A 22,355-nucleotide genomic window follows, 5' to 3' on the forward strand; every position below is an offset into this window, starting at 1 on the left:
TTTAGTTCACTTGAAACTTTTCACCTCTATTTATTCTTTATGCATCATATGAATATAATTTATATCCTATCAGGTTCACCAGAAGAAAGAAAACAGAACAACCAGCACTCTGAAAAAAATTTTTTAAATTCAATCCAAACATATAATCAGAAAAATCTTCATACTCACTTTGTGTATGATAAATTGTCAAGTAAGACTCAATGACAACACATTAATTCAAGTGACTTCAATTTTTTATTTTTTCTTATAATCTTTAGAAGACTGGAGAAGTATCATGTAGAGTATCTCCCCACCCCTCTCCCCACCATTTCTAATCATTCAAGAAAAACTGGGATCTAGGAAATGCATTAGTAGACTATCAGTGGTATTATTATGTACAATTGGTTAAAGCACCATGCTAATAAGGCCAGGGTCCTAGGACTGATCATTGCAAGGGCCAATTAGTTTAAATTTGTTCCATGGACCCAGACTGCACTCCTAACTGCAGACAACTTTCTTACAATGCATCCCGCTGGTCACAAGCTAGGGTACTGGCAAGGTGGTAGATGGATGAAAACAAATCTCCACTAATGAAAGAAAAAAGAAAAGAAATCCCACATATGCTGATAGTGGGTTAACAGAATCTTATCTGTAAAGAAAAAACCACATATTTTCTTAGCCCTATGATAAACACGTTTCAAGTCTAAAATATTCAATGACAGTAACATTTGACTCTTGCATTTTAGAACTGTCTAATAAATAACATTCCACACAAAGCTATAATAAAGGCCCTGATAATTGTTACCCAATTTGTGTAACTGTTAATTCCACACAGACATACTTTTCTCTTTACTGTTAAATCTATGCACCATGATTTTTGCATATTTACCATTCGTTATTTGGTTCAGAATATTGTGAAAAATTCAGCTCGAAAATTATCCATAAAACTGTATTCTATATTTTTTTATTTTTCAAACAGCCAGTGTCCACATTTAAAATGCAGAATTTGCAAATATTAGTCTGATAATTCAATTTAAAGTAAAGCAAAACAACTTCCTTTAGTATCACAATACATAAAATGGTTTTATAAACTCCAAATGGCAAAGATAACTATATGACAATAGTGTTGAAAGCCGTGAAACTCATTAAACCTCTTATCAATAGGTCAGTTTAAAGAACATCTCTATGTTCCATGACTATGCATGAAACAAGCTTTCACTGTATCATAAAGGCTCAGCAATTCATTCATGGCATAATATAGGGTCAAGCAAGATTTTGTTTTTACAATGACAATTAAAATAGATTTAAAGAAACAAAAAATCCTCCCAATTGTTTAAAAACAATTCTATTTGGAGAGCAAAATATTTTAAAATATATCGACTTACCAAATTTCAATTGTGTCAGGATGCTGACTACTGATGCAAAAGTTTGTATTTAAAAATATCACAAATATCTTTTTATTTAACAGTGAAAATTTCAATGTGATAAGTTTCATTGCAAAGCAATTGTCACCTGAGTAGATTTTAAAATTTAGTGCTCCTATTTTTTGTGGGAGAGGGGAAGGAAAGACCCATTTTGTATCTGATCCCGAGTTTGCAGTTGAGTCCTTCACAATAATTTCTTAGGGAGTTGAAGAAAACAACCTGACGCAACCTTCCCAAGACACACGATGCCCCCTTTCCCTTGAAAATTTGCTCTGGCATTTTAGGAACTCTCAGTATTCATCAAATATTTCCATTTCACTACCCACTCAAGCATAGCAACCCAATTCATTCAGTTCTATACAACAGTGTCTATATTATGTACATATTTAATTATCAATAGGAAATAGAAAATAAAAATTTACAGTGATTGAGAAAAGGTCAGAAAATGGGATAGGAATAGTAATACTGTATAATCAGAATATCCTATTATCTTACCAGTTTTAATGACAGGGTTTTTCTTTTATTAGTTGAAATACAAAGAAGGCATAGGGGATCCCAGGAAAATAACACTATATATCAGAAAATTCAACGTGCTCCACCATCAGGATTTCCATCACACATTTAATTTCTTCTGTACAATGTTTATAAACTTGTTTTTCTTTTCAAAATCATCAGATTTTCAGATTAAATTCAGCACTACACAGTATGCCCTTGAAGTAAAATGAGGTTACCTGCTTTATTTGGATACCAAGTTCCCTTCAGACAGCATTAAAATAAAGACAAGTAAGACTACACAGATAAAATCCAGTATAATTCAAATCCAACAATGAAAAATTTCCCCCATATTGTTGCAAAATTCTTTCTACTGAAATGCTTTGCTACAATAATAAAAAGCATACATTACATATAAAAGATACCAGTGTACTAAAAAGTGACAGAAGTGGACTAGCAAATCCTTCAAAGCACATTATATAAATGACTAGCATTTAAAAACATTTTTTTCCTATAAAATGTAGGTCATATACATTTATAAATTGGCGGTTTTATTTCTAAAGCAGTGATGTGTGTGTTCAAATAGCTGTTCTGTACAGTATAATATCTACTCACTTGAAACTATAATAGGTTTGTCTTTCTTTGTATTGAAGTTGAATAAATTCATCTGATCAGCTGAGAAATCAAGCTTGAAAAATAAGTATCTAAAAATCAATGTAGAAAGTTTAGAATTATTGAAATGTAGTTATGAAATATGAAGAGAACTATCTATTTCACAATGGAGCTGAAGTCACCTCAAAACTTACGGGCTTGAATCTAAAACAGAAACAAATATTAAAATCCAAAGCAAATCACAAAGTTAGGTAGCAGTACAGAAGCAGGAAAAAAAACCACATCCCTTCCTTCAGTGTGATGGGCACTAAGTTTTGCGGTCTTCCTCCATCTTGCAGAAGAGTGGTAAGGCCATTCAATGCTTAGTGAAAGTGAGTACAGATGAAGTCAGATTTAGCCTGTCTCCCCTGCAACTTCAATTATGCTGTGTAAACAGTGTTACGTTCCAATAGGAGGAACAATGGAATTTGCTTATAAAAACTGATTAAAGATAATCATTATTAAATGAAATAAGGATAATTAATAACTCTGAAATGTTTTTAGAACTTTCCTGATGCTACTTGTAAAGTTAGCACTGCTATGTATTATTGCTTACATACAGTACAACATCATATGCCTTCTAACATAAAGCAGTACTGTGATTTGTTTGTACATATTTACAGATTCTTAAAAACAAGCTGTAAAAACATTACATACTTTCAGACAATACAAATTAGCACATTGGTACTCACTTCAAAACAAATGGAATGCATAACATTAATAAACATCATAAAGGAAGACTCACATAAAAGTCCTTGATTGTCAAGACACGTTTATATATAAACTCTAACTGTGCAGAATTAAAGATTCAATCATAGGTACATCCTTATTTGATGAACCATATTTACAGCATGGTATTGCATAAAAAAATAAAATAATGTTTACAGGGTTTTACTTTTTTATCCATTGGATTAAAGAAAGCAACAAACATAACAAGAAATGTTTGTCTGCTTCAGTTTGTTTCCTACCAAAGTTTAAGTGAAAAAAGGAAACACGGTTTTTATTTGCAGAATATAGCAAAACAACTGGAAAATTATTTCCCTGAAATAAAGCAATTTGAAACGGAAAAGGTTTTAAATTAAATTTCAGACTCAAAATATTTCTGATTATTATAGTGCTTCTTCAAGTAAATATACTGTGAAAAAAATGAGTTCTAGTTTAAAATGTTCTAAGTCTAAGAAATGCAGTACTACAGTAATGCCTACTTTTTAAAGTTTCCCGGCCCGGCCTTTTTTTTTTTTTCTTTTTTCTTTTTTTTTTTTTTTAAACAGCCCTTTAAAAACCCAAATTAATCAAATGAAAGAAGTGGCAAAAGATCTAACCTAGCTGGCACTCTGCAAGTGTCTCTCCTCTGTGGAAAGGAAATCCTGCCCTGAGCACAATTTTTGACATAACTGCCTTCTGCCTCTTGATATAAAAATGACCTGACTGATGGCTGGCACCCTCAGTCACAGCTACGAAGATGGATTCCTACCTTATCAAGTACCACATTTGCATGTAGACCCAAAACATTTAAGAGCCACTTACTCAAAACAAATATGTGTGCAATAAGGTTTTAAAAAACCCTTTAGAAGATGTTCAAGAGATATTACCTCATCTAACGTGATGTTTCCAATCTTCAAACGTGAGAGTAGGTCCCAAGAGGAAAAGCACACCTCACTCAGATTGATCAAAAGTTTAAGGGTGTACCAGCATGTTTTTATAGAACAATGTGCTCACTTTGAGAAATGAGAAACATGAATTGCAAAATAGTATCTCATATCCTCCATGTTTCAATCTAAAGCAGCACACAAGGCTACTTATTTTCTCCATTAATGCCCAGATAGAAATTAAATAACCTTCTGAACCAAAGTGGGGAAACCCAAAACTGTTGAGATGTTTATCATATTATGATAGAACAAGGTAACTCTGGTAGGCATTTGGAATTTCACAGTAAGAGAGTGATGACTATACATAAATGGTAAGTCAGTAAGTTATGCTGGCTGAGTATCACTTATCTAAAAAATGCTTGTAACCTGGTAGAAAAGTCTGCCATTATGTAGATTTAAAGAAATGTGTGAAAACAGGAATGCAACACCTGAAAGTCTGCTTGCATAACTACCATTTTCAAAGGCCTTCCTTCCCAAGCTTACCCTAAGTGCTCAGCAAGAGTCACATCCTAAAAACTGTGCTGGTGATGTTAAAACAACTGAAAAAACCTCTACACTGTATCAAAATTACATCAAGTTCTCCATGGAACAAAATTTTTGATGAGGCTCCAAAACAACTCAAGAAATAAATGCCTACTCTCATCAAAAGTACTATGAGAAAAATACCAATGCCTATCTAGGGTGAGCACAGTTCCATTTTTAACATATCACCTGAATGAAGCCTTTTTGTAATTATGTAATGCACAACACACACAATCTTAAGAGTCAATAATGGCAGAACTTAAATATTTACTTCAAAGAAGTCTAAAATTCTTGAAAACTTTGGCAGCAAAGAAAGCTGTCAAATGGGAAAACTAGTATTTCAAGCAAAACTTAATAACCAAAGTATAGAGGAAACCACATTAAATATAATTTATATTCCTTATCATAAAAACACCAATATATTCAAAATAAATGAAGGATGTTAAGGGTGGATAGTTATTTCTTCCCTTTCTTTATGAGAACAGTCTTGGGATAACATTAAATAAAAGCAAAAATAATTTAAATGGATAACATATTCTATATTGAAACAAAGACTGCACATCTACAGGGCCAGTATAAGAGTCAAAATGGAAATTAAGAATAGTTCCATTTTCCAAGGGTATTAATTTTAGATTTTCACTGGTGCTAAATCAGTATGTGCATTGTGACGAAGATGGCAGAAATTCAAAATGTAAAAATGAAAAAGTTGGAACAAAGAGTCAATAACTAATATAACTTCCAAAAATCAAAATTGCCCAACGCATAACTCAAACCATCATTCTTCAGAAAAGTGTGTGTGTGTGTGTGTGTATATAAAAGCACTATTTATTGTACCATGCTGTATTATTTTAAGACAGAGTATTAAAAAAAAACATTCATGGTATAGGATAAAGTCTGTAGTTTATTTAGATTTTGAAACGCAACAAAAATTTTCCGATCACTCATCTAGCTGAAAAAGAAATGGTAGTTACTGGAATTAGTAAACACTTTTGGTTTGTAAAGTTGTAATGAGCAGTGTTCATTAAAAAGTAACTCAAGATAAAATAAGCAATTAAAATGCCCATTTCTTTAGTTTCTCTGGATGCTGTTTAATTATCCAATCTATCAAGAGTCTAGAAAGAAAAAGATTAAACCAGGTTTTACAGTTCAAAGATATCCCAATTTCTTTTTATTGCCAAAAGTTAAAATTGTCAATTATGAGATGATTATGACACAACCATATCAAACCTAAAAATCTAATTTGTTTTTTACTTTGAGAAATCAAAAATACCAAATAGATTCTAAGTGCTCTATGTTAACTGAAGTGTATATGTAAAGTAAAATACAATTAAGCTTTAAAACGTGGAATATACATTTTGTGTAAGCATTATGTTCTTGGGAATGTAATCTACAGAATTTTTTTTACTAAAACTTCAAAACCTTGATACCTGCACATGAAAAATCATAAAAAATATCTAGGTACAACTGTACAAAGAAACTGACACCAATATGCATACTTCCATAGAGAAGTGACTGCTTCAACAGTTGTGTGTTTTGGTAAAAGTTTTGAAAGTATGCATATTTTTAAAGTAATTAGGCTTTTAAATAGTGGAGTCTTAGACTATCAGATTTTTATTACTTTTTTTCTTCAAAAAAACACATGTCAATATAATGCAAAATGAAAATCAAGGGTATATGGCATTATCATTCTTTTTAAAAGGTGGTTTCTTGGTTTTTTTCCCCCTATAGGACACACTAATTTATTTAAGCCATAATCTCTTGACATTAAACTTTTTAAGTTCACTCTGTCTGTAAAGTATACTCAGATTCCCTGCTGAAGTGCAATGACTATGCTGAAAAACTTAGAAAGAGTATGAGTAAATTTCACACAATTACTAATCTCCTAAGAATGTACAATGTTATCAGTTAGGAAACAATTGTGCGAAAGTCTTTTTTTTTTTTTTCCTTTTTAACTTGGTGTGGGTGGAATAGCAAGTTTCTGATCTAAAACAAGTAATGCATTGCTTCTATAAAGGTGACAACATGTAAGGCAGTTCAAAGAATGCTGACTAACCAAACGAAATGCAGTTATTGGATTATCTTGCTATTCATATCAGCTTAACTTGTTATTACGCATTGCTCTTAAATCTGTACAGCACTCCATTTACACAGAGTAACCCCACTCTTGATTAATCTGTTCTAAAGTGCCAGTATTATTTACACTTTTTTTTTTTTTTTTTTTTTTTTTTTTTTTTAGCCAAAAGTCTGGCCAGTTGTGGCATCAGGTGAAGATGTCATCCCAGCTCTATTATCATTTACATTCACCAAGGGAAATTCTGAAAATTCAGCACTTGTCCCTGGTCCCCGAAGGTTCACCTGTCCATTGGCAGTGCTAAATTGAGTAGCTATTCCAGCTCTTGATCCATGATACGGAGCACGGAAGGGCTGTTCAAAGGAGCTCATTTGGTAAGCTTGGTGGACAGGCTGGGCCTCAGCTTTCTTCTGAGAAGTCACTTGATCCAAAAAGTCCTGTGTTGATGTGGCAGAAGCATGGTTTGTCTCATCACCTGAAAAGGGAAATGAGTGCTGTGAATCACCAACTATTAGTCCAAAATGGGACTTATCTGGAGTTGTTCTTAGTGGAGAATTCATTCCTGATCGAAAGCTATTGATGGGCATGGTGGCATAGACCTGCTTGTCTATGGAAGAGAATGCTGGCTGATTTGGGAGGGTCTGGTTATCAGTCACAAAGTTAAGGCTCGGGCTATTCAAATAGGCATCATTTTGGCTAGTTCTGTCCAAAGCCTGCTGCAGAAACTTGGAGTATTCCTGCAACATGTTGGCTTTATCTGATGAGGATGCTTGGGAGCTTGATCCAACATTCTCTGACGGGGTGACCTCTGGTACTTCTGAAGAATTTATTGATATGCTAGAAGTCACTTCAGTATCTGCAACACTGAAGGATATCTCATGCTGTCCATTAGCTTTGTGGGAATAATGATCCAACAGAGTCTGCAGTACCTCATCTGGAATAACATTTTTGTCATGATTACTCTTAATCTCCACATTCAGTGCCTGTGACTCTAATATGGATGCCGTGGTACTTTCATCAATGACACTTGCCACAGCTGCTTGTGTTACAGAAGGCTGAGAAGCTATGGTACCCACATTCAGCGCATATTCCCTGCTGTTGTTACTTGCTGCTTGAAGATACCGCTTCTTCTTCAAAAACTGCATGGCATCATCATAATTAGTACTACTATGCACAGGTTTACTGGGCCCCTCCTGCAAATTATCAACCTGATCAATGTCAGCATTGCCTTCTGAGTCCAGTAAAGCCTGTTTATCCACAAGTTCAAAAGCATACTTTGAAACTTTGCTCTCTTCATATGTGGATAAAGGTGAAATTGTTTGATTTTGCTCCAGTGGCTGTTTCAGACTTCTCTTACTATTAATTTTTTTGAGAACTAACTTAGGTGGGTGTATTTCTCCTGACGCATCTTCTAAATGAGAGCCCCCAACTGAAGAATGTGGCATTTCAACAGCATATTCTGCAACCATATATTCATCTTTTACTTTAGTACTTGAAGAATAAAGAGGCAAGTAATCATTTTTGTCTTTTTTCAGGTCAGATTTGTCCAAAGCACTCTCTTTGTCCATTCCAGATGATTTTTTCTCCGTTTTCTGCCTTTTCTTTTTTGGCAGTGAGTTGTCTTTTGGTGACGTAGAAAAGCCAGAATCTTCCTCAGGTGTCAGAAGGCCACCTTTGATGGCACATCTATTTAGTTTTTTGTCATGATTTTCATGGCACATACGTTTATGTTTCAATACACGATCTGTTCTGGAAAAATACTGTTGAATTCGGAGGATGGCAGTGGGTTGTGTTTTTGGTCAACCAAGAAAAGAAAAAGTGAAACAAAACAATTAATATAAAGATATATTAATGCGATAACATACATAATTCGAAACAAACTCACTGAGCCAATTTTCTATTATAAATCTAATCCATAAGTTAGAAGGCCCCTCAAATAGTTCTAAGTAGTAATATTTTCTAATCTAATTTATAATTATTGTATAATTTAATTACAATAGAAGAATTTCAAGCCATCTCTCTTACCTGTAAACAGTATTCACACTGGTAAGGTTTTTCTCCACTATGAGTTCTCTTATGCCTTTCCATATGATATTTTTGTATAAATCTCATACCACATTCATCACAGCGAAATGGTTTTTCACCTAGCACATAATATAGAAAGTTTAAAACAAAACAAATATTGTAAAATAATGAATTGCCTTGCCATAAGAATCTCTAAGAATAAATGGCTTTTGAAAGTTATAACTTCCAATTTCATTTGTCAAATATATTTTGCTTTATAAAAATGAAAAGGATTAGCATATGCTATTGGAAAGAAAAGGATGAATACAGGCACAGTCCATTTTCCTGTCTTTTTGTTATATGCATATGTAATATACTCTTTCCAAGGAGAACAGCAGTGCCAGGAATTTATAGCAATATGAACAGACTAGCTGATGTTTCTAATCTTTTTTTCAATAATATAAAATATTGTGTAACACTAAAAAAAAAAAAGTTACCCAGGCACAGTACAACACAATTCCCGGGCACAGCTTTTTAACTCAATTTCTTTTTTAAAAATGTTTGTGGTTAAATAAAATCTGAATCCTGAAAACATCCTTAAAAATCTAATTTAATAAAATATAAAAAGAACTTAGAGTCTTAAGTTTGTTTATACTTATTCTTTTCCTCAACTCAAGCCAGCACTTCCTATGTCATTTAGGGAATGAATTAAACGGAGTATTGTTAATTGGACATATAACACAACACACAACCCCCACCCCCATTTTTTAAAATTCCCTAATGACTCCTAGAATCTTCTGATCCATAGTCAGGCATGTTATCCATTGTGCCACTGGCCCCAGCAATGATTTCTAAGCCGTAAAGAACCACTACTACAAAGCTCTAGGATAGTTTTTACTGATAAAACCACAGTCTAAGTAAACAGAAGGGTGCGACAAGAAGTTACCTTGAATAACGCTTGTTGGGGAAACTACTGTTTCTACCGTTCAAACATTTAACAAAAATTTTACCAAAGACTACTAGTCTACCCATAGCCCTTGTTGTAGGAGGTTAAAAATATAAAACATACTACTTGTCTTCAGTTTATAACATAATTGGGAAAACAAGATACACACATTTTAAAAAGACAACTAACACTATGTCTATTTTGATTTACTTTTACATCTTTATATTTCACTCTTTCTCTTTGTAACCCTTTCAGACAAACCAAAATACCTACCATCTTGTGCTTTCCTACTTTTACCCTGATTCACGCTGCTCCTTTGATCAGGAAGGCCCACCTTTGGGTGTTCAAATACTATATTCCCTTTGAGACCCAACTCATCTCCTTTGGGATACTCTGTCCTATTCTCCCTGGTGAAAGGTGTCTTTCAGTTTCCACAGAATTCTATCTGTACCTCTCCTACGGCACTCATTACTTTCAACTCAATAATCATTGAGTTAAACTTTTTTTAAATTTCAAATTACTGAGTTGACATAATTATAATTATTTAATTATTTTGTATATCTCTATTCTTCTACTAGATTGTATTTCTTTAGCTCAGAATCCAGGTCTAAATTATATTTATGTAGTTCAAAGTACCTTATGCAATTAAAAACATTTTTTTTCTTGTACAGATGGTGTTTCACTATGTTGCCCAAGGCCTGTCTCGAACTCCAGGCTCAAGCAATTCTCCTGCCTTGCCCTCCCAGAGTGTTGAGGTTACAGGCATGAGCCACTGTGCCTTGCCCCTTGTGATATTTTTTAAGTGCCAAGTGAAAGGCATAAATGGTGACCATTACAGTGGATTATTAAGGGGAAAATGTTACTATGAGCTAGTATGATTTGGAATAGTTTCTTGGAAGTGTTGAAATTTAAGCTGAGTAGCAGAGAGATTAAAGCCAAGGGAAAAAAAATGTTGGCGGGGGTGGGGGGAGGGAAATAACAGTACTCTAAGTGTTTAGATACTATAAAATGTGCAGGAGAAATGGTGTCTAAGAAGAGAATTTAATTGGCAACAAGTAAGTTGTTTTAAAACTTTCAGGAATGTAACTTCAGTAATTACTGTAGAGCTACCAAATTTTAGAGCTAAAGGGTTTCCAGTGGCTTTTGAACTGTGCTCTTTCAAGTTCCAGAGGTCCAGATGGACGGCTGCTGATGTGGCAAAGCTCAAAGTTTGTCACCCAAAATTAGTACAGAATAGCTTTTATACAATGGGGCTCCAAGTAAGGGTTCCAAAGATTCAGAGACTAGAAAGATAGCTTACGACAACAAATCCAGACCAATTCACTCACTTTATAGAAAGGAAATACTGAAGGCCGAAAAGTTAAGGCATGTGGTCAAGGGGTTAATGAATGCATTAACTACTGAAGCAATGGAAGTTGGGAGAGAAAGTCACTTATAAAGGAAGTTTGGAAGTGAAAGAAATGAAAAGATGGAGATGGGAAATAATAGTTAAGAGGCAATCCATTCCAGAATAAGCACTGTTTGACAGGGAGACTGAACTGACTGAAGGCAGAGGAGCCAGTGAAGAAGAGAAATTGATTATCAATACCGAATACTGCTGAAATGGTGTACAATCAAACGAACAAAATCCAGAGGAAACAAGATGGGAAGGGAAGGAGATTACAGGTAATATTGTTGGATAGAGGAAGAAAGAATACGTGCAAATTTTGAAATAGAGCTTGTAAAGCTGGGTGCAGTGGCTCATGCCTATAATCCCAGCACTTTGGGAGGCTGTGGAGGGTGGACTGCTGGAGCTCAGGAGTTCAAGACCAGCTTGGGCAACTTGGGGAAACCTGTTTCTACTAAAAATACAAAAATTTAGTCATGTGTGGTGGTGTGCGCCTGTGATTCCAGCTACTCGGGAGGCTGAGGTGGAAGGATCGTTTGAGCCTGGGAGGTGAAGGTTGTAGAGAGCCAAGATCGTGCCACTGCACTCCAACCTGGGTAACAGAGTGAGACCCCATCTCAAAAAAAATTAAACTAAATTTAAAAAAGAATGTAGATGATAGAGCTCATTAACGTCAGAAGTTAGTTATTTATCAAAAGTGAGAAAGAATGAACGAGAAAAATTAGTAAGTTGATTACAAGTCAATTCATTCTGTATATTTGTGGATTGGAAGACTTAATACTGTTAAGATGGCAAAATTCCTCAAACTGATCTACAGATTTAAAGCAGAAATTGACAACCTAATCTTAAAATTCACATCTAAAAGAGCCAAAACTATCTTGAAAAAGAACCAAGCAGGAGGACTCTTACTTTCAGATTTCAAAATTTACTACAAAGCCACAATAACCAAGACTATATGATCACAGCTTAAGGACAAGACATACATTTCAAGGAATAAAATTCACAGTCCAAAAGTAAATCCTTACATTTATGGTCAACAGATTTTCTAAAAAGGTGCCAAAGTAATGGGGAAAGAACAGTCTTTTCAACAGATTTGATACCCACATACAAAAAAAATGAAGTTAGACACCCTCCCACCAACTCCCACACCTCTCACATCATAAACAAAAGTTAACTGAAAATGGATCAGAGGCCTAAACGTGAGACCTAAAACTATAAAAATGTTAGAAGATAATACAGGACCTTAGTTAGGCAGTGGTTTCCTAGATAAAACCAAAAGCACAAGTAACCAAACAAAAAATAAATAAATTGAACTTAACCAAAATTAAAAACTTTCATGCTTCAAAGGACACTATCAAAAAAATGAAAAGACAGGCCAGACACTGTGGCTCACGCCTGTAATCCCAACACTTTGGGAGGCAGAGGCAGGTGGACCACTTGAGGTCAGGAGTTCAAAACTGGTCTGGCCAACATGGTGAAACCCATCTCTACTAAAACTACAAAAATTAGCCAGGCGTGGTGGCACACTCCTGCAATCCCAGCTACTCGGGAGGCTGAGGCAGGAGAATCGCTTGAATCTGGGAAGCAGAGGTTGCAGTGAGCCAAGATCACACCACTGTACTCCAGCTTGGGCGACAGAAAAAGACTCTGTCTAAAGGGAAAAAAAAAAAGCCCACACAAATGAAATGACATTTAGGAAGTATGTCTGCTGTTGGGACTGAGGAAGAGTTTGGCACTTCCTCAAAAAGTTTAACACAATTATCACATGACCTAGTAATTCCATTCCTAGGTACATATCTAAAAGAATTGAAAACATGGATTCCAACAGATGCTTGTATGCCAACACTGATCACAGAATTATTCAAAATAGACAAAAGGCAGAAGTAACCCAAGTGTCCATCAACAGATGAATGGATAAATATATGACATATACAAAGAATGAAGCATTATTCACCTAGAAAAATGAAATTATGATACATATTACAACATGAGTGAATCTTGAAAACATTATGCTAAATGTAAGATGCCAAATACAAAAGGGCAAACATGGAATGATTCTGCTTATATGAGGTATCTAGAACAGGAAAATTCAGAGTGATAGAAAGTAGAATACTGGTTATCAGGACTGAAGAAGAGGGGAAAAGAGAGTTATTGCTTAATGGGTACAGAGTTTCTATTTGGTTACACAACATTATACATATACTTAATGTCACTGAATTGTACACTTAGGATAAACTTCATGGTATGGTTGTAACAAAGTGAAGACATAACTCACAGAATGGAATAAAAAATATTTACAAATCATGTATCAGATAAGGAACATGTATCTAGAATATAAAGGGAACTCTTACAACTCAATGGGAGACAGACAACTAATTTAAAAATAGGCAATGGATCTGAATGGGCATTTCTCCAAAGAAGATAAACAAATGGCCAATCAGTACATGAAAAGATGCTCACCATCATGATCATTAGGGAAATATAATAATTAAAAAGACAATAACAAAAGCATGGATGTAGAGAACTGAAACCCTTATACATGGCTGGCAGAACTGTAAAATGGTATTAAGTGCTTTGGAAAACAGTTTTGCAGACCATGAAAATGTTAAACATGACCCAGCAATTTCACCCCTAAGCACATACCCAAGAGAATTAAAAATTAAGTTCACACAAAAACTCATGCACAAGTATTCACAGCAGCATTATTCACAATGGCCAAAAGAGGAAACAGCCCAAATGTCCCTCAACCAATAAATGAATGAAAATGTGACATATCCAACTATAAAATTGGAATGGAATATTACTCAACTATAAAAAGAAATAAAGTACAAGCTACACACATGCCCCAAACAGGCAAATCCATAGTGATAGAAAGTGATTAATGGTGACCCAGGGCTGCAAGGGAGTGGAGAATGGGGAGTGACTACTAACAGGTATTTTCCTTTAGGGGGTGACGAAAACATTCTAAAATCCAGATAGTGGTGATAGTTGTACAACTCTGTAAACATACTAAAAACTATTAAATTATACATTTTAAATGGGTGGATTTTCTGATACTGTGAATTATATCTCAATAGTTATTTTAAAATATGCATGGTAATACAATTGACACTATGCAAAGTGAGAAGTTATTTTTTTCACTCAAGGAGCTCAAGATTAATTAAAAATAAATTAACTGGAGAAAGCTGGGTGCAGCACCTCACGTCTGTAATCTCAGAACTTTGGGAGGATGAGGCAGGCGGATCACTTGAAGCCAGGAGTTTGAGACCAGCCTGGCCAACATGGCGAAACACTCCCAACCCACTGTCTCTGAATGAATGCATGCATACATACATACATAAACTGGAGAAAACCCATGTTTAAATTACTTGCTACATTCTAATAGATGAACCAATAATTAACAGTTTATTTAACTAAAAGCAACACTACGGCATTTCCTTTAACAAAAGATTCAACCAGGTGTGGTGCCTCACACCACTGATCCCAGCACTTTTGAGAGGTTCAGGTGGGAGGATCACTTGAGTCTAGGAGTTCAGGACCAGCCTGGGTGACACAGTGGACCCTGTTTCTACAGAAAATTTTTACAAATTAGCAGGGTGTGGTGGCACATGCCTGTGGTCCCAGTTACTCAGAGGCGCAGGCAGCAGGATTACTTGAGCCTGGGAGGTTGAGGTTGCAGTGAGCTGTGATTGCGCCACTGTATTCCAGCCTGGGTGACAAGAGCAAGATCCTGTCTGCAAAAAAAACCAAAAACCAAAACCAAAACAAAACCAGAAACATTAACGCCTTAAAAGTGATTTGTACAAATGTTCCTTTGTTGCTAAAAACAATCCTCCTCCCAACTAAATAGAGCAATTGTGATGGCTAACTCAGCCAAAACTGGATGCAACATAAATTCATCTTCTATGACTTACTATTTTTTGATTGGGTCTCATTTTTTATTCCTGTCTTTTGCTCTCCTTTAGTACCTATTTCCTCCCTTTTTTACTGTACCATCTTTCTTCATATCCCTTTTCCTCCCTCCCATTCTTATACTCGTCTCCATTCCTTCCTTTTAAAACTAGCCATTCCAGAAATTTTTAAAATTTAAGTTTTGCCACTTAAGGATCCCTGTTTATGGATTAGGGAATGTATTTACAGAGTTAAAAAAAAAATCAAAACACTTAAAAAAAAGTATACAGGAAAATGTCTTCCTCCTATCTTTGGCCCTGACAAAGGTAACTACATTTATTTGTTTGAGCCAGTTTCTTTACAGAGTTTCTTTCTTTTCTTTTTTTTTTTTTTTTTAAAGACAGGGTCTCGCTATATTGCCTAGACTAGTCTTGAATTCTGGGGCTCAAGTGATATTCCCACTTTCTGAGTAGCTGGGATTATAGACATGCACCTGGCCAGGTTTTTCGACACAACGTAAGTAAAAATGAATACATAATCTTTTCTACTTTTCCCTCATTCTTTTACAAAGATAGCATATTTAATTCACTATTCTTTTTTTTTTCCTTCAGTCAACAATGTATCTTGGAGATCTTAGCAGCAAAAAGAGAATTAGCTCATTCTTTCTCACAGCTGATGTTATTTATTTTTCACTGATGGAAAGACATACTACAATTTATTTAACCAATCCTCTATTATTTCCCAACATTTGCTATTATGATTTTGTAATGGATAACTTTGTAAATATATTAATTCACATACATGCAGGTATATTTGTGGAATAAACACCCAGAAATAGAATTTCTGGACAAATAAAACATATATTTATGATTCTGAAATGTATTACCAAACTAGTCTTCAGAGGAGATGCTATGAATCTGTACTCCCACACCAGCCATGGATGAGTTACTGTTTCCCTATAACCCACTATGTTGTCAAACTTTCTGATGACTACATATCTAACAGGTGAAAAAACTATCTCAGTAGGAGGTGGAGTCATCTTATATTTCATTTTGTGCGAACTGTCTGCTCACATCTTCCACCTACTTTTTTGTAGTTCCAGGTTTTTTGCTTGATGACTTAAAAGAGCTTTATTAAGAAGGCTGGTCTTTTGTCTATAATGAGTTTCAGAATTTTTTTCCTGGCCTTTCCCCTGCCCTTGAATGGTAGGGGTAGAGTTGTTTGCTCTTAGAGGTTTTCATTTTTATGTAGTTGAATTTATCAATCTTTTCTTTTATGGATACTGGATTTTGAGTGTTATTTAGAAAAGACTTCTCCACTCTGATCTGCTCATATTTTCAGACACGTAAGTTTAAACTGTAAGTTTCATTTTTTACATTAAATCTCTCATATGGCCGGGTGCCATGGCTCATGCCTGTAATCCCAGCACTTTGGGAGGCTGAGGCAGGCGGATCACCCGAGGTCAGGAGTTTGAGACCAGCTTGGCCAACATGACAAAACTTCCCGTCTCTACTAAAAATACAAAACTTAGCTAAGTGTGGTGGCATGCGCCTGTAATCCCAGCGACTTGGGAGGCTGAGGCAGGAGAATTGCTTGAACCTGGTGTCGGGGAGTGGGCAGAGGTTGCAGTGAGTCGAGATTGTGCCACTGCACTCCAACCTGGGCAAAGGGGTGAGACACTGTCTCAAACAAAACAAAACAAACAAAAAACAAAAATTAAAAACAAACTCTCATATATTTGGAGTTTACCTTGGGGTAGAATGTGAGGTATGGATAAACTTTTGTTTTTTCAGATGGCTATCCAGTTTCCCCAACACCATTTATTGAAAAGTTCAGCTTTTCTTGATCACATTTCTTACCATTCCTTTATCACAATCATATACTAATTAAGTTCCATGGGTCTATCCTTAGACCTGCTAATCTGTTCCACTAGTGTGACTGTTCATAAGCCAGAACCAAAATGTTTCAATTCATAAGCCTTTATAATTATCCTTTACTGTTGGTAAGGCTAATCTTCCTCATTGCTTTTTCTGCATTCTTCTCGTTTGTCCTGCTGGACCACTTCCCTATAAATTTCAGAATTAGCTTATCTGGAATTAGAGGGAGGAGAGTTCTCTGAAGTGTTTATGTTAACTTATGAACAATTTGATATTCTTTATGGCGTTTACTCTTTTCTCCTAGGAAGAAAAAAGATACGCCTTCCCATTTCACAAACCTTTGTATCCTCAGTAGTGCTTTGAATGATTTCCTCATATGGGATTTTCTACATCTTCTTAAATTCATTCCGGGGTTTGTCTTTTTGTTGATATTGTGAAAAGAGTGTTTTCTTCTGTTATATCTTCTATTCCCTGTGTGTGTGTGGCTATACAAAGGGTAGGTTTTCTGCTATTTTAATGAATTTACTTGTTTGCAGTAATTTTTCAGTTGAACCTCTTGGGTTTTCCAAGTTTATAATCATATTGCTTACAAAAAATATTTTTTAACTTATTTTTTCTCGTCTACTATTCTCGAACAATTAAAAAGTGGTAGTGATAATGGGCTCTATATGTTACTCCTGATGTATACTTTGGTATGTTTCTCATTCTTTTTTTTAAGAGTTTTTTTTTTGTTTTTTTTTTTTTAAGAGACAGGGTCTCACTATGGCACCCAGGCTGGAGCGGAGTGACACAATCATAGCTCACTGCAGCCGTGAACTCCTGGGCTCAAGTGATCCTCCCCCATTTTAGCCTCCTAAGTAGCCAGGACCACAGGCATACATCACCATGCCCAGCTAATTTTTAAAAAATTATTTTTTATAGAGACAGGGTCTTGTTATGGTGTCCAGACTGGTCTCAAACTCCTGGCCTCAAGTGACCCTCCCAACTCAGGCTCCCAAAGTATTGTGATTACAGACATGAACTACCACGTCTGGCCTGTTTCTTCATTCTTGAAATAAGAATAAAATGACTGATATCTATTTTTCCTAAGAAAAACAAAAACACTTAAATGAAAAATTCCCTTGTGGAGAAAATCCCTTTATCATTTTAAATCTATACAGCACTTGAATGATTTCAAGACTGACAGAGAAAGCTTACCTGAAAAGTATCAAGAAGTTTTAAATGTTTTTTACATCCAGGAAGCAATAACATGGTAAGGAAAAAACAATTTCCAGGTGTCCCACAAAATGGTAATTCTCCCCTACCCAAGGGCCCTAAAGTTTCTCTTCTAACAGTTATCCAGTGAGACTGTTTCTCCCACTGTGATGTTTCTCCCTGGTAACTTTGACACTGCCCACAATCAGCTGTTTATGGATAAAATTTTTTACTATAATATATGGGTAACTGTTAGGGTAAACTATATATGTGAGAGAGTTATAAAGACATCTATGTATAATCTAGCTCACTATGGTTTGACAGACTAATCTGATTTTTGGCAACTGCAAACCTTCCTTTCCCTCTTCAAACTATTCCATCTGGCTGCTGCAATGACCCACCCTATCAAAATGGTTCTTATAAATCACATTCAGGTCACCAATACAACCAAGTCTCCTCAGAAATCTTTTTCTCTTTTTTTTTTTTTTTTTTTTTGAGACGGAGTCTCGCTCTGTTGCCCAGGCTGGAGTGCAGTGGCCGGATCTCAGCTCACTGCAAGCTCCACCTCCCGGGTTTACGCCATTCTCCTGCCTCAGCCTCCCAAGTAGCTGGGACTACAGGCGCCAGCCACCTCGCCTGGCTAGCTTTTTTTGTATTTTTTAGTAGAGACAGGGTTTCACCGTGTTAGCCAGGATGGTCTCGAACTCCTGACCTCGTGATCCGCCCGTCTCGGCCTCCCAAAGTGCTGGGATTACAGGCTTGAGCCACCGCGCCCGGCCTCTCTTTTTTCTCTGAGACAGAGTTTCGCTCTTGTCCCCCAGGCTGGAGGGCAATGGTGTCATCTCGGCTCACTGCAACCTCCACCTCCCTGGTTTAAGTGATTCTCCTGCCTCAGCCTCCCGAGTAGCTGGCATTACAGGCATGCACCACCATGCCCAGCTAATTTTTGTATTATTAGTAGAGATGGGGTTTCACTATGTTGGCCAGGCTGGTCTTGAACTCCTGACCTCAAGTGATTCACCCGTCTTGCCCTCCCAAAGTGCTGGGATTACAGGTGTGAGCCATCATACCCGGCCCAGAAATCTTACTAGTCCTCTCAACAGCATTTAACACAAGTGATCCCTTTCCTTTTCTTGAAACTCACTTTTCCCTTGGCATCTATGACATCCATATTCCTTCAACCTCTCCAACTGCTCCTTCTCAGTGGTCTTTCCAGTTCACCCTCTTCCTTCCAAATGTGCAACGTTTTTAGTTCTTCAAAACAAGCTTTCTGCTTATCTCATTATATATTTTGCTCTTTGGCATGAAGGGAAGCCCATCTATCCACAGCTTTAATTACTCTCAAATCTGAGCTCCAGAACCACATATCCAAACTGTTTATGTAATATATCCACTTCTATAACACTTAAGGATCTCAAATACATCATATCTCAAAATAAACTTAGGGACTATGACATGGTTTGGCTCTGTCCCCCACCCCAATTTCATCTCAAATTGTAATCCCCACAATCCCCATGTGTCGAAGAGGGACCAGGTGAGAGGTGACTGGATCATGGGGCATTTTCCCTCATGCCATTCTCCTGATAATGAGTTCTCACAAGATCTGACGGCTAAGGCAATTTTCCCTGCTCTTGCTCGCTTTCTCTCACCTGCCACCATGTAAGACTAGCCTCTTCCCCTTCCACCATGATTGCAAGTTTCCTGAAGCCTCTCCAGCCATGTGGAACTGTGAGCCAATTAAACCTCTTTTCTTTATAAATCACCAGTCTTGGGTATGTCCTACAACAATGTGAGAATGGACTAATACAATCTTCAACTTACAGGTTACGCCACAAATGGCACTCTTCTCCCACCTAAACTACACAAGCGAGAGGACTGTACAATTTTTTTCTTCTTTATCCTCTCTCCATATTTGGACAATTGACAGGCCCTACTGATTCAGCCTACTAAATACCTATCAAATCTGTTCACTTCTCTCCACTTGCCACTGTCATCACCCAAAGGTCAAGACACCATCATCCTGTGGTCTCGCCTATTACATAATATCCTCCTAAGGAGTAGTCTCTCTGGGATCTACCATCTTCTTCTAATTCCACATTACAGTCAGGCTCTGTTTATTTCAGTAAATCTGATCATGTTTAATGCATATTAATGGCCTTCTGCTGTTCTAAGAATAAAAATTAAAATCGGGTCCTCTATTCATCTGGCCCCTACCTTTCTTGTGTCTGACCTTTCTTCACAATTCCCCACTCTGCTTTCTGAGCTCTAATCAAAGTGGCTTTCTTTCAATTCCTAAACTACCATGCTTTTTTCTTACCTCTATAATCATTTTCTGCTAAATTTTTTCTACAAAACTTACCCAAATCAATTCTTTGTTATGACTGCAAATGTAAAGCACTTAATACTCAAAAAATGGTAGCCATTGTTGTATTAATCAGAATATATGTGGATATTATTTTAATAATAAAGGGTCTTCATAAAATCTGGGTGAAAAATACTTAAAATGAGACTATGACAAAGTTCACATGGCATAGTAATACATACTTGACAACAAAAGGAAACATCCATATTTAATAAATCATTACAAAGTGTAGACAATAAAATTTACAAGCATCATAAATATTACCCTAACCAAAAAAGATCATGTACCATTATGTGATGCAATATAAAATAGTACTTAAGAGTACAGCTTCTACAGCCAGATGAGCTGAGTTTTAATGCTGGTCTCAGCATTTCTTACTGTGAGAAATAAGCATGTATTCAAACTTCAAGGACTTTGTATTCTCACCTGCAAAATGGAAATATTAATAGAATATACCTCAGACCCAAATATTAAATGAGATAACTAATGTGAAGTAGTAATTTAAGAATGAAGCCTAGCACAGTAGTGTAACAGCTCAAAAAATGTTAACTATTAAGAACAGGAATGACAAGGTTGATAAAAAATGATTACTGCCATACTTACATATTGATTATAATTATAACCCAGTGTCTGGGCTATATATCCTAAATGAAACTATCCTTAAGCTGAACAATAAACTTGAGAAAAGGTGAAACAATGACAATTACTAAAATAAACCCATGGACTAATAACCACATACCCAATAATTTTCCTTAAAACTTTAGAAAAATATCAGAATATCTTTGGCATATAGTCCTTCCAGAAGGTTAGAAAGATCATTTATCAGGCTAAGTAGAACTCATATACTATGCAGGAAATTACATCCTATAGGAAATCATCTGAGACTAAATTACAACCAACGAAGTAAGATATAAAGCCTGAGAAGCTGCAACACTAACACAAAGACATGTCAATGTCAGTTAAATCAAACTGACAAAAAACTCAAAGGCATTAAGGTACCTAATGAAATAAGTAATTTTTCTGGGTATCAAACTTTTAAAATAACACCTTTCTAGTATAGAATGGTTTTCTTTCACTAGAATGCAGGGCCATGAGAAACTTCAAATTCTGCATTTCAAACTTCAGAAAGATTGGCAATGTTTGCCCATTTTGTAAATAACAGATTCCAATAAGAGATAACAAATAAAAACTTTCCTTCCCCAAAAAGAAAGTTTAAAAAATTCTTCCTTTTTTTCTGGGTTTTATTCTGCAGAGCTATGAAATTACACATTTATATACACTGTAATATTTAAAGTAGTCTATTTCTCAAGTTCCTTAGGATGAAACAGCAAATGAGAGGAGGAAAGCTTTTTTTTTTTTTTTTTTTTTTTTGAGACGGACTCTCACTCTGTTAACCAGGCTAGAGTGCAGTGGCGCAACTTTAGCTCACCACAACCTCTGCCTCCTGGGTTCAAGTGATTCTCATGCCTCAGCCTCCTGAGTAGCTGGGATAGCAGGCACCTACCACCAGGCCAGGCTAATTTTTTTTGTATTTTTAGTATAGACAGGGTTTCACCATGTTGCCCGGCTGGTCTCAAACTCCTGACCTCATATGATCTGCCTGTCTCGCCCTCCCAAAGTGCTGGGACTACATGTGTGAGTCACCATGACCGGCTGAGGGAAACCGTTTCATGGCTTCCATAGCTTAGGTTTTAAACTTCCACTTTATGAGGGAGCCATCAATGAAAACTGATCAATTACCTCTAGTAAGAGCAACATCCTAAGGAAGCCTGTTCACAAATTAAAGATCTGAGAGTTGGTCTAGGAAGCATACATGAAAAATACAAAACAAAACAAAAAAAACCATTGTCCTAATTCCAAAATAAGCTGAACACCATACATTTATGACACTTTCACATCTCACTTT

General features: G+C 36.0%; 1 protein-coding gene across 3 annotated transcripts in view; it reads right to left on the reverse strand.

The window, feature by feature from the left end:
- Positions 1 to 215: 215 nt before the first annotated feature.
- ZNF148 (zinc finger protein 148) overlaps positions 216 to 22,355 on the reverse strand; it is a 142,518-nt gene continuing 120,378 nt past the window's right edge. For all 3 annotated transcript variants that reach the window (XM_030942337.1, XM_010354812.2, XM_030942336.1), the window contains 2 exons: positions 8,814 to 8,932; positions 216 to 8,548 (listed from right to left, as the gene is read on the reverse strand). In XM_030942337.1, coding sequence (XP_030798197.1) covers positions 6,950 to 8,548; positions 8,814 to 8,932 — 1,718 coding nt within the window. In that variant the 3' untranslated portion in view covers positions 216 to 6,949. The remainder of the gene's footprint in view (positions 8,549 to 8,813; positions 8,933 to 22,355) is intronic.

The sequence above is a fragment of the Rhinopithecus roxellana genome, chromosome 1, assembly GCF_007565055.1.
Source record: "Rhinopithecus roxellana isolate Shanxi Qingling chromosome 1, ASM756505v1, whole genome shotgun sequence".
NCBI classification, from domain to species: Eukaryota; Metazoa; Chordata; class Mammalia; order Primates; family Cercopithecidae; genus Rhinopithecus; species Rhinopithecus roxellana.